At 35.5% G+C, this 11772-nt stretch overlaps 1 protein-coding gene across 1 annotated transcript; it reads right to left on the bottom strand.

Annotated features, from left to right (window-relative positions):
• Positions 1-6936: 6936 nt before the first annotated feature.
• LOC101046000 (olfactory receptor 2F1) lies at positions 6937-7890 on the bottom strand. Its single transcript, XM_003929819.4, has one exon. The coding sequence runs from the start codon at positions 7888-7890 to the stop codon at positions 6937-6939; it is 954 nt and encodes a 317-aa protein (XP_003929868.2).
• Between the last annotated feature and the right edge of the window lie 3882 nt (positions 7891-11772).

The following is an 11772-nucleotide window of genomic DNA, read 5'->3' on the forward strand; positions in this document are numbered from 1 at the left end:
TTTTTCTATTTCTATGCTCTTTTTTTCTGTCCCATTGGCCTATTTATTTATTGCTATACCAATACTATATTTTCTTAATTACTGTAGCTTTATAATAAATCTTGTTTTATCATAGTTTAATCCTCCAACTAGATTCTAAATTCTTTAATCATTTTGACTGTTCATGGACATATGAATTTTTAATGTGATTCTAAATGTTCTAAAAAATTTTCAGGAAAATAACTTGTGAAGATTTTAATTTGATTTTCATTGAAACTAAAAATCCATCTGCGGGAAGTGACATTTCTATGGTATTGTGTCTTCCAATCCATGTAAAAGTCATATTCTTCCACATATTTAGTATCTATATTTTTAATCTCTATATATGTGTTGTAGAGCTCTCATTAGACTCGTTCCCAGGTTTGAAGCTTTGAAATGTTTTTTTAAACAATATCTTTTAAATTATGTGAAAATATAATTAGCCTTTATATATTGAATATATAAAATGGCTTTTGCGGATGACTCGTGCCATTTCTATCTTACATATTTCATAGAATTCCTTGAAGAAACACTTGATCTAAAATAGTCTTTGAAGGAAAATTCTTAAACATAGATTTGAAATCTTAAAATATAACACACGTGATTTCTTCATGTGTCCATTTTGGTAAGTTTTTTCTTTTTTAAAATTTGTCCCATCAAACTTTCAAATTTATGGGCCTAAATTTGTTAATATCTTCTTAGGTTTTCTAATTTATATAGAATGTGTGATAATGTGTCTTTTTATTTTCCTGACATTGTTTATTTCTTCTATTTCTCTCCATCCCCTCTATTTTGATCAGTCTGGGCAACAGATTACAAGTTACAGTAGAAAATATTTTTAAATCATTTGATGGAAAAAGGACAACAAAGAATTAGAATAGAATATGACACCAAAACACAGGCAACAAAAGCAAACATAAGCAAGTGGGATTTCTTCAAACTAAAATGTTTTCACACAGCAAATGAAACAATCAACAAAATGAAAAAGCAGCCTATGGAATGGGAGAAAATAGCTGCAAATCAAATATCTGATAAGGAGTTCATATTCAAAACATACAAGGAACTTAGACATCTTAATAGCAAAAAAAAAAAAAAAAAAAAAAGAAGAAAAAAAAACCCCACAAATAACCCAATTCAAAAATTGGCAAATAACATGAATAGACATTTTTCTAAAGAAGACATAAAAATGACAAACAAGTATATGAAAAGGTGTTCAGAGACACCAATCATCAGAGAAATGCAAATCAAAACTGCAATAAGATATTACCTCACACCTGTCAGGATGACTATTATCAAAAAGATAACAGATAAGAAGTATTGGTGAAGGTGTGGAGAAAAGGAAAGCTTTGTATATTTGTGGGAATGTAAATTGGTACTATGGAAAACAAATATGTATTCCACAAAAAAAGAAAAATAGAACTACCATGTGATTCAGCAATCCCACTTCTTGATATACATCTAAAAGAGATGAAATCAGTGTCAAAGTTATATCTGCTGCTCATGTTTATTGTAGCATTATTCACAATAGCTAAAATATAGAATTAATCTGTGTCCATCAACAGATGAATAGATAAAAAACAATATGATTTATATGTATATATATATATATATACACTAACATATAATATATATATTGCATATATATTCCAGTATATTATATATATATATATATATATATATATATATATATATATATATATGTCACATTGGAATATATATATTATATATACAAATATTACTCAGCCATAAAGAAGAAGGAAATCCTGTCATTTGTTACAACATAGATAAATCTGGAGGGCAATATGCTAAGTGAAAAAATCCAGGCAAAACAAAAAACAAATACTGTAAGATCTCACTTATATGTGGAATCTTGAAAAGTTAAACTCATAGAAGTAGAGAGTAGAACCATAGTTTTAGGGGATAGAATATGGGAAGATGGGGAGATATTGATCAAACATCCAGTTATCAGATGAACAAGTTCTGGGTATCTAAGGAACAGCATGGTGGTGATGGGTATGTTAATTAATTTGATATGGTAATCATTACACAATGTATAAATATATAAGATAATGATGGTATACTTCTTGAACATATACAATTTTTATTTATCAATTAAATATGGGAAAAAAAGAATACAAAAAAGGGTAGCCCTATCCTGGGAAAACACCATGTAATTTAACAAGTAACAGAGAGAAGACAATTATTTTCTCTTTAAAGTGGAAAATTCTTTTGTGTGTGTGTGTAGTTTTTGTTTTTTTTTTTTTTTAATTGTTCTTTAGTTTCTGGGGTACATGAGCAGATCATGCAGGATTGTTGTATAGGTACACAGATGGCAATGTGGTTTGCTACCTCCATCCTCATCACCTACAGCTGGCATTTCTCCCCATGTTATCCCTCCCCACCCTCCCCACCCCTCTGCTGTCCCTCCCTTGGCCCCCCAGCAACAGACCCTGGTGTGTGATGCTCCCCTCCTTGTGTCCATGTGTTCTCATTGTTCAACACCCACTTATGAGTGAGAACATGTGGTGTTTGATTTTCTGTTCTTGTGTCAGTTTGCTGAGGATTATGGTTTCCAGATTCATCCATGTCCCTACAAAGGAAATGAACTCATCATTTTTTATGGCTGCATAGTATTCCATGGTGTATATGTGCCACATTTTCCTTGTCCATTCTATCATCGATGGGCATTTTGGTTGGTTCTAGGTCTTTGCTATTGTAAACAGTGCTGCTATGAACATATGTGTGCATGTGTCTTTATAACAGAATGATTTACAATCCTTTGGGTATATACCCAGTAATGGGATTGCTGGGTCAAATGGAATTTCTATTTCTAGGTCCTTGAGGAAGTGCCACACTGTCTTCCACAATGGTTGAACTAGTTTACACTCCCACCAACAGTGTAAAAGTGTTCCTATTTCTCCACATCTTTTCCAGCATCTGTTGTCTCCAGATTTTTTAATGGAAAATTCTTAATACTATAAAAAAAAGCAAACATTTAAAAATTATCTTCAAATATGTGTGGAGATAATTTTTTAAATATGTAACTCTTCTGAACTTCTCTGGTCAAGTGTGGGACAAGGTGACAAATAGCGATGATCCTGAAATATCCATAGTTATTACATCAGAACCACTTGAAAAAAAATACATGTGCTAGAAAAAAAAATCAAAATTTACCCATCTTCTCTTTGAGAAGGAATGCTGATCTATTTAAAAGATTTCATTTCAACAATGTAACAATGTATTTTACAGATCTATTTTGGAGTTCTATCAAATATTAAAAGAACACGTACTTCCAAATTCACACAAGATTTTCAAAATAAAAAAATGAGGGATTATGGCTTAATTATTTGTTTAAGATTATGGTAACCATGATCCCAAAACAAGATAGGGAATCTGAAAGAAAGAAAAATTCAGTCTGAATGAGGAAAACAGATGGAAAGCTTTTTAAAAATATAGCAAACCCCATATATTCATATACAACTATTTAATGCATCCTACAAACTTGATTTAATGCAAGACAAAAAAAGTTGAATATTAGAAAATACTCAGTTATTTGCCACATCATTAATTAAAAGAATAAAAGCCATATGATCATATTAATAGACATCGAAAAATATTTTTGAATTAATTCTCACAAATTTAAAAATATAGACCTTACTAATCTAATGAAATACACATAAAGTAGATAAGCTTAGAAACAAAATAAAAGTTTTATAATTTTACTTTTACATTAATTTTATGATCCACTAAGAGTTAGTTTTCCTATGTAGTGTACTAAAAAAAAAATCCTTCGTTCTTTTTTTTCTTGGTTGCTTGCTTCCTTCCTTTCTCCCTCCTTTCCTTTCTTTCATTTTCTCCCCTTCCCTTCTTGCCTTTCCTTGCCTCCCTCCTTCTCTCCCTCCCTCCCTCTTTTTCCCTTCCTTCCTTCTTTTCTTCCTTCCTTCAGCTAAAATACAATGCTTAATCTAATTTCATCAGTTCCCCACCATTTCTTTTGTCTTTGCCTTTTCAAATTTAAGATGCTATCCAGGATCCCACATTGTATTTACATATTATTTCTCTTTGGACTCCTTCCTTCTGTAACAATTCTAGTTTTTCTCAGACTTTCATACCTTAACACTTTTGAAGAGTACTTTGCATTCCTGCAATAAAAGTAACTTGGAAATAAATAAGGACAACATTAACCACAAAGGGTCACAAAATGACTGTTGGAAATATTACATATCTTGTTTGTAGTTGTCACAAACTTTGATCAAAAACTCGTAGAACTATACACTTGAAATGGTGACTCACTGTATGTACAATATGCACCATTAAACTTGGCTTTAAGAAAGGAAGGAGATTTGCTGCATCTATCAGTGTATACCTATGTAACAAACCTGCACGTTCTGCACATGTACCCCAGAACTTAAAGTCTAATCATAATAATAAAAACTTATAATATTGTCACCTAAAAAAAGAAGGGAAGAAAGGAGAAAAAGGACAAATAATATTATTAAAAAGCATGTAAGTACTAATTCAGTAGACATCCAAAAAGACAGTCAGCAAAGTTATGAATAGGACTACGTCAATAAATTTAAAAACTTAAGAATAGACAAATTCCTAGTATAATGTAATTCATTAAAAGCTAAAAGCTGATGGACTATAAAGAGCCTGAAAAATTCTCAGAAGCATTAGAGAAATGAAATACTTACTAAAAGTATTCCCACAAAGCTAGCTATATGGGTAAAGTCCATAGAATTTTTACAAGAGATTATTTCAGTCTAACATTCTTTGGAGTGAAACTCTGTGATTGTGCATTATGAAAATGTGGAGTTCTGAGGTAGTAAATCAGGCTATATAGGTAAGCCCATGTTTTACAGCAAGTTTGTGAAAAACATGTTTCCAAAGTTGAAAATTAAACCCATTTATGTTCATTCAGAGGATTACTGATTTCAACAACTTTCTGACCAATTTGCTGCAAAAGACATTATTTCATTCCTTTTAATGGCTGAGTAGTATTCCATGGTGTCTATATACTACATTTACTTTATCCACTCACTAGTCAATGGATACTTAAGTTGGTTCCACATCTTTGCAGTTGTGAACTGTGATGCTATAGCATTTGTGTGCAAGTGTCTTTTTCATATAATGACTTCTTTTCCTTTGGATAGATACTTAGCAGTGGAATTGCTGGGTCAACCTCATGACTGTCCCTCTCCTCCACCCAAAATTGCAGCTTCCAGATATTCTTCTAGTTCCATACTCTCTCCTACCTTTTTGCAGAGGTTTTCCTTTGGTCAGGTTGTTTGACATCTGATAACATGTTCTCAGCTTTCAGATCTTAGTCCAAGCCTCCCTTCATATACCAAGTCCTCTAAAATAATGTCAGTCAACTTCTACAAACTCTTGGGCTTACTCCCACTGTAACATCGATCTCACTGCATTATAATTGCTTCATTGTCTGTCTTTCTTACTATGTGTTCATGTCCTTGACTGCAAGGACTGTATCTTACTGACTGTAGTGTCACATAAATCATTCATTGCCACTAACACATTTTTTAAAAAGCACTCCATTTATAATTATTGAATTAATACCAATAAAAATTCAGTCCAGTATCATTGACTCCCTTTAGGATAGCTGCCTATCTCACAAAATTTAGGTATAGATCAATTTTATGGGGAAGTTGACATGTCAAATGGATTTTGGAATGTATGAGCCTTCAACTTTGTTTTGACTCTGAAATTGTGTGATAATGTGTTCATAAATGGAAAAACTGCAGATCAAATGAGCTAATGAAGACACAAAGGCAAAGAGAGTCCCCCTGTTGAGACTCATTAAGCAAGTAAGGAGCCCCATTATCATTATATGTTTTTCTCTTTCTTCTTCTTTCCTGTCCCCTGTTCAGTTATTTCTTCCCACTCTTTTTTTTTTTTTGGCTATATTTTGGTTTTTCACCAAAGGTGAGTTACACTCTCAAAAATCCCAGTCCACTAGATTCATCAAGGTTGAATAGGGCTTTACTGCATGTATGTGAGGTGGAGTAGGAGAAGGCTCTTAAAAGGGACCTAAGGAAGACTTCTACACAGCAGACTGACTGCTCCTGATTTTCAAAAATTCAAATTAAAGCCATATTACTATTCATTGGCTTGTCCAAGTAATCTGTTTTTCTGAAATTAACTACATCTTTGGTCTTTTATACATCTATCTCATTGTATATTTATTTTCTTTCCAAAATTTCAGATAAAGTTTCTTGAATTTTTTGGAGATTAGAATGCCTTAGGCTTTTAAGTAAGATCCCATAAATATGCAATAATTTTCTTGCAAAATTGTCCATTCACTATTTAGCAGTTACTGAGGCTCTGCTTTTCTTTAGCTAATACTGTCATCGTATACAAACAACCCTTGGCTATATTGTGATCAGACCGAACAAGATCTTTAATTGATGTTTCTCCATGAATCACAAATATATTGCATGTGGCTACTTACATCATGTATTATTGTGAGCAAATTTTCAGCAGTGAATATGCATTTGACCCAAGACAACATTATAACCTTTCTGAAATATGGAAAAATAACCAGTTATTCAGTATAAGAGCTAGGTGTAGGTCCATGATTACAAATAATGTAACAAACCCAACAGTACAATAATATGGTACAGTTTATTCAAATTACTATCAAGACAAAGAAATGGAGACTAAATAAGTGTGACAGGTCTAAGGTGGCAGTGCCATACTCCACTAATTATGCTGCTATGACATAAAACTACCACACATCTCACACCCTATCTCAACCACTCAGCCTCCTACATAACATCCACAGTTCATGCTATGTCATCTCCTTCCTGGTTGCCAGGGCAACATAGTTTATACCTGTCAAATCTGTGTTGGGTGGAGAACAATGAGGCAAAGCTGTTTTCTCTAAGTTATGCTCACGAGTCAAGTTGCCAGCTTTGATGTTAACACAGAGAATTTCCCTAATAGTTTCTGCCAGGCCCCCTTCACCTCTTTATTCCTTAGGCTGTGAATCATAGGATTCAGCATTGGTGTCAAAATGGCATAAAAGAGAGAGATCAACTTCTCCTGAAGGACAGAGGGACCAGAATGGGGCTGGATGTAAGTAAAAATGGCCATGCCATAGCACAGGGCAACCACCGTGAGGTGAGAGGCACATGTGTGGAAGGCTTTCCTCCTTCCTTCTCTGGACTGGATCTTTAGGATGGTGGAGATGATCCGGATGTAGGACAAAAGAACCAGGCAGAAGGGTGTCATCAGAAGAAGAATGCTAGACACCATGATGGCGACCTCATTGGAGGAGGTGTCCACACAAGCCAGCCTGACCACTGCTAGAAGTTCACAGGATATGTGATCAATAAACTTGTTTGTGCACACGGGCAGCTGAAAGGTGATGGTGGTCTGCATGAAAGAGTTAATGGATCCACTGGCCCAGGATATGATGGCCAACCTAGCACACTGTCCTCTGTGCATGATGGCCGAATATCGCAGGGGGTCGCACACAGCCACATAGCGGTCATAGGCCATCCCTGCCAGGAGAACAAACTCAATCCCACCCAAGGCCAGGGAGAAAAATAACTGGGCTGCACAGCTCCGGAATGGGATGGCTTTATGTTCTGCAAGAAAATGCGCCAGGAGCTGAGGGACTATGCTTGTGGCATAGGAGACATCAACAAGGGAGAGGTTGGTGAGAAAGAAATACATGGGAGTGTGGAGTCGGCTGTCCAGCCTGATCAGAAGAACAATGAGACAGTTTCCCAGCATGGTCACCACGTACATGACCAAGAACAGGACAAAGAGGGAGACCTGAGTGTCCCAGTCACTGGACAGGCCGAGGAGAATAAATTCACTCACCCAAGTCTGGTTATCTCTTCCCATTAAAATATTCAAGGATTATTAATCTGTGAAGAGAGTCAGAAAAAAACAGAATCTGTTGAGTAACCATAAGAATGACTTTTTAAGAATACTTATGTATATGACCTGCCAGTGCTAGCGTCAGTCTTTAGATTATTTGTGAGGTTAAGCTAACAACCTGGATTCCAACATGCATTGTATCTACTCTGCTTCAGAGAGACAGGCAAGTCCCTCAAAAAGGACATGATTTGTCTCAGGGAGGTCAGCTAAAGCCTGGAGATGATGTAGTGCAGTTTTAGGAGTTTTAACATTTTTACCATCTTATTTGATTCCAGAGCAAGAAGAGCCTGGTAATTGAAAATTGTCAGAAAAATGATAAACAGTGAAGACAGACAGTTGGAAACTATCGCAAATATGCAGACTAGACTCAACTTGATGAAATACGTATATCAGTTACAAAAGGAAACATTGGGAAGAGGCAAGGGTCTTGTGCAAAGAGCGTGGAATCAGAGAACCTAGGTTTTATCTAGCAGGTAGGTGACTTTTCTTTAGTGACAAGGTTCAGAGGTAAGACAGATTACTATTAAATGACTCATAGTTACTTTTAAGTCAAACTTACATAGGTTATAGGGAAGTACTTGGTGTACACTCACTGGTAGTACTAGTACTAGGAGTGTTAGCAGTATGATGACTTCTGCTTTGGGGGTAGATAAAGCAGCAACTTTGCTCTCATATCCCTTCCACAATATCCAATATAAATTGGTAGCAACGTCTAATAGCTCTACGGGCTTGGAGGCTTTGAGGATTCACTGGTCTTTTTGATAGGCTTTGGTTTCTTCGATCATTAGTGGAATAAGGGAGGACATTGTGATGGCATCTTGTTCTTTGTATTTTTCTCTTTTCTACTTGTTTCTGTTAAGAATCTACCCTTTAAATATGGGTTTAAAATAACAAAAACAAAGATATGAATAGTTAGACATGTTAGACACAAGAGATGAATCGAAAGCGGTTGTTTAAAGACCTTCTTCAACCCTGTCTTCAACAAAGAAGATGTGCTTTGGAATGGAGATTCCCTGATGTTTTCTTTTGCAAAGGCTTTTTCAGTAAAACAAATGTGTTCATTATATCATCAGTTGTGAACCTTAAACAGAAACAGGTTACATTTGAAAAAGTTTTGAACTAATTCCTTCTTATTTCGTGTCCACCTATTCACTAACTTTTCTTTTATTGCAGTGCACACAGTAAGGGAAACTAGGAGAGAAAGGGGGCAGGGGCATTGAGGCCGGAAACAGGTCAGACTAGAGTGTCTTAGCAGCAAGAGAAAGACTGTCAGGGCTGCAAGTCTCTTGCTTGATAAACGATTAAACAAAACATGTAGTTCCAGACATGCCCGTCTCCTTCATGGTTCAGAATCACATCTATTTTTTCTAAACTCTTCCCTAATGTCCTCCTCAAAACCTTCTTCCTCCTCCAATACTTCCTCCTTTACTGCTCTGTCCTGATGGGTCCTCAGGGTGCTTTTCTTCGATCTTGACTGACCTGTGAATACATCTGATTGCCTCAAAGAAGGCATTCTAGTTTAAACTCTACAATCTCAAGTATATGTTTCCCTTTAAAAAAAAAAAATCTGTCAACTCTTATTGAATAGAGAGAAGATGTGCACCAGAAGTAGACATTGTTTCCACTAATTAGGCAAATATCTATGAAGTGCCATCTTTGACAGATGCTGATTTTTTGCTTATCAGTGGAAGAAAAGACACAGACACAGTGATCTTCCCCACATCATTTGCTCCTCTGCCTCACTGGAGACCCTGCAAGCCCATGACTCACTCCTCTCAGTCACCCCACACATCTCTCTACTATAGTCCTTGTCACATTACTAATGAGTAATAGTGTCTGATCTCAGACAAGGTACGAACTGCAGAGTCTAACAGCTCCTGTTTTGTATTCACATCTGCTTGTTCTGCTTCCTGAGGCTTGGAGCAAGATGCTTAGCCTCTCTGAGTTTCATATTCTTCATGTGTGAGATGTGCCTAATATTGTCCAGCTGAAGGGTCCCGGGTGAAATTAAAGGAGTTGAAGGACTAAAGCTCCTGCAGGAGTGCCTGAACAGGCAGGTGCCCGTTATTTACTAACAATCCTTAGTCTTCTTCATGCACTCCCTCTCTCTGCTATCCTCAGGTTTCTCTTGCTCCTGAGCAACTCCTTCTCCCTCTTTATAAAAGAAAATATACAGACATCTCAATTAAGGAAGCTTTAGTTTATATATAGCATTCTAAATCCGCTTCATTTCACATCTCTAATGACTGGACTCCATTTTCTGAATTTACTTCCTGATATTAATCCCTTAACCAGTAGAAATTTCTACCCTCACTAATCTATAGAACTTGAAAACTTAAAGGTTACTGATAACCTGTCAGCAGCAATTCTAGAGAATTTTATTCTATTTACATTCTTTAGTTAGCTTTTAACAATGTTACCTATTTGTTCCTTCAAACTCTCAACTCTGTCATGGACTTCTGTCCTGATCTTCTTCCAGTTGATTTGCATTGTAAGAATTCTTAACTTCCTTAGTTCTGCTCCATTCTATGGGCATTTGCTAAGGTTCTGTGCTTAGAAGTTGCACTCTACTTCTGCAATTTTTCTTGGAAGGCTTGTTATTTCTAGCTATAATAATTACTATCAACTCTATATGGCCCACTCTTAATTTCACCTTTACCTTCTAGATTTCCCTCCAAGGCTCCAAATGCATTCTGCAAAAGCTGAATGAATGTTTTCTAAATGTCCCACCAATGCCTGTATTCCTCTATTCACAAATGAAATTCCCTCCTGACCTCTTTATTTCTATCAACAGAATTAGATTTGTTCCACTCTTCCAATGAACCATCTTTTATTTTTCCCTCCTCACCATGAATAAATCATCTTCTTTTATATCTTCCATTGCTTATCTTTCATCTTCTCTTAGCCTTCATCTATATTTACTTTAGCCCTCATTATTCCCATCTTATAGAGTATAAGACCTTTCTTGCAAATTTATATCATGTAACCTTGACTTACTCCAAGCATCTTACCTTCTACTTCCAAATTAATTATGCAAAGCACAAATTTGTTACATCACTTTCATGTACACACATATCTATGGTGTATGTGTTTAAAACATTAATTTATTCTTGGCTGAAATGTTTCCATGCAATCATAATCCAGTCCTGTTCTATATCTACCTTTTGTTTTATTAATTGTGGCATCTATATTATGCTGTATGTTTTACAGTGAAGTGTTTCGTTAAAATAGGCTGCTACTACTTAAATACTTTCTATTGATGTATTAACTGAATACTCTTAACATAGTAAGGTGACTATTTCTTTCCAAGGCTATTGCCTTGGTTTTAAAAAATTAATATTTAAGTATACCTTTTGTCTATACTCATGGCATTCCTCTAGGTACCCATGATAGATAAAGAAAAAAGAAATACTGTGTGCATTTGAAAACCAAATTAAAGAGGAAAATGTGTTGTTCAGATCATTTGACTACATATGTAGTTAATGCCATTTTCATATTGCTTTGGTCTCAGCTTCCAGCTAAATGGAACTGGATCTATATTCTCCATTCAAGGTGAAGAGTGACTAGGAGCCAGATAAGGTCTGTGTCTAACCACACATGTCACAAAGCAGATATTGGCCTTTTCCGCCCTAAATAATTTGTAATTCTATAGCTCTCCCCAAACCTGTGTTTTTCATTCAAGTCAAATAACCTAGGGACAATTCCGAAAATATTTGCTCCATTTGTCTGTACGAATAAGACAACAAAAACCTCTTACTACAGGTTTAGCATGCAGCTACTGTTCAAAAGCAGTGTTACACAATGAGTACAGCTAACAGCCCCATTTAGCTCGTCCTCATGTACAAG

The sequence above is a fragment of the Saimiri boliviensis genome, chromosome 10, assembly GCF_048565385.1.
Source record: "Saimiri boliviensis isolate mSaiBol1 chromosome 10, mSaiBol1.pri, whole genome shotgun sequence".
Classification (NCBI taxonomy): domain Eukaryota; kingdom Metazoa; phylum Chordata; class Mammalia; order Primates; family Cebidae; genus Saimiri; species Saimiri boliviensis.